Source organism: Perkinsus marinus, assembly GCF_000006405.1.
Source record: "Perkinsus marinus ATCC 50983 genomic scaffold scf_1104296949596, whole genome shotgun sequence".
NCBI lineage: Eukaryota > Perkinsozoa > Perkinsida > Perkinsidae > Perkinsus > Perkinsus marinus.
In genome coordinates this window covers 1-1,160 of record NW_003209866.1, presented here as the reverse complement: position 1 = coordinate 1,160, position 1,160 = coordinate 1, and the positions used below count along the sequence as shown (strand labels likewise).

Sequence of the window (1,160 nt, the reverse complement as noted above, 5' to 3'; positions counted from 1 at the left end):
AACCTCGATAATTAGCGAGGGAAACTCAGGAGCTCAGCCGAGGAAAGCAAACATACATTCCTCCACCACTAAATAGCTAACATTCTGTCGATCAACTCTATAGAATGCAACCCAAGCGACAGATCAAAAACTAGGAGACTACGTTTCATCACGCCACCTACACACTACCCTTAAACTCAAGTCAAGTGAGTGCCCCACATTACTTGTGAGACTACCTCCAGACACTAGGAATCCATAAACGACCCAAAAAGACAACAATAACCTACCCATACCTGCTGCTGTTAACTACAGCCCTATTAATGAACACCACAATGCGCGTAATCCCGCACCTCTATAGAAAGGTTACCGCCAAGCCTAGGATTAAATCTTCCATCGTGGCCGAATGTGGGTAGTAATAGTCCAATCAAAACTACAACAGGGGAAGGCTGCTTAAGCCTGAGTGGCCTCAACCTCACGACCATAGTACTTCCTCTTCTCATCAGCAGTCTGGAATCTACCATGACCGTACTTGGAGGAGGTATCGATGAACTTGAGATCGATCTTCTCCAAAGCGTTACGGCTGGTCTGGGGGAGGAGGCTCTTACGAAGAGTGATGACACGCTTCTTAGGACCAGTAACAGTACCCTTGAGCATAACCCAGTCTTCATTGACCTCACCGTAGTGGGGGAAGCCACCCATGGGAGTGATAGCCTTCTGGGTGAGATCGTTGGAGCCAGCAGCATTGTTAGGATCCTCACGAAGGGCCTTGCCGATGCGGTAGATCTTCTTGTTGATCTCAACACGATGATGATAACCCATCTGACCAGCTCTGGGGACCTGGAACTGGACTCGGGCCGGATGCCAGGCACCAATACAGGCGACCTTGCGGAGACCACGATGGGTCTTACGGGCAAGACGAGTGACACCCCATCGAGTGGTGACACTAGTGTTACCGTGACCCTTAGTCACACCAATGATATCAACCATCTCGTCCTTATCGAAGACAGAGGAAATTGGAACCTCCTTCTCGAAGAGAGACTGGCAGAATTCGACCTTGTCCGAGACGGAACCACCGTTGACCTGGACCTCGACAATATGGGCCTTCTTCTGAGTGAGCTTCACCTTGCTGACCTGGGTGTGCATGATGGCACGCACAACCTGGCAGTACTTCTTACACCGCT

At 50.1% G+C, this 1,160-nt stretch overlaps 1 protein-coding gene across 1 annotated transcript; it reads right to left on the bottom strand.

Moving 5' to 3' along the window:
- Positions 1-429: 429 nt before the first annotated feature.
- Pmar_PMAR009506 (ribosomal protein L3, putative) lies at positions 430-1,122 on the bottom strand (the record flags this gene model as incomplete). Its single annotated transcript, XM_002778358.1, has 1 exon — positions 430-1,122. One exon carries the CDS (start codon positions 1,120-1,122, stop codon positions 430-432), a length of 693 nt encoding a protein of 230 aa, XP_002778404.1.
- Positions 1,123-1,160: the final 38 nt, after the last annotated feature.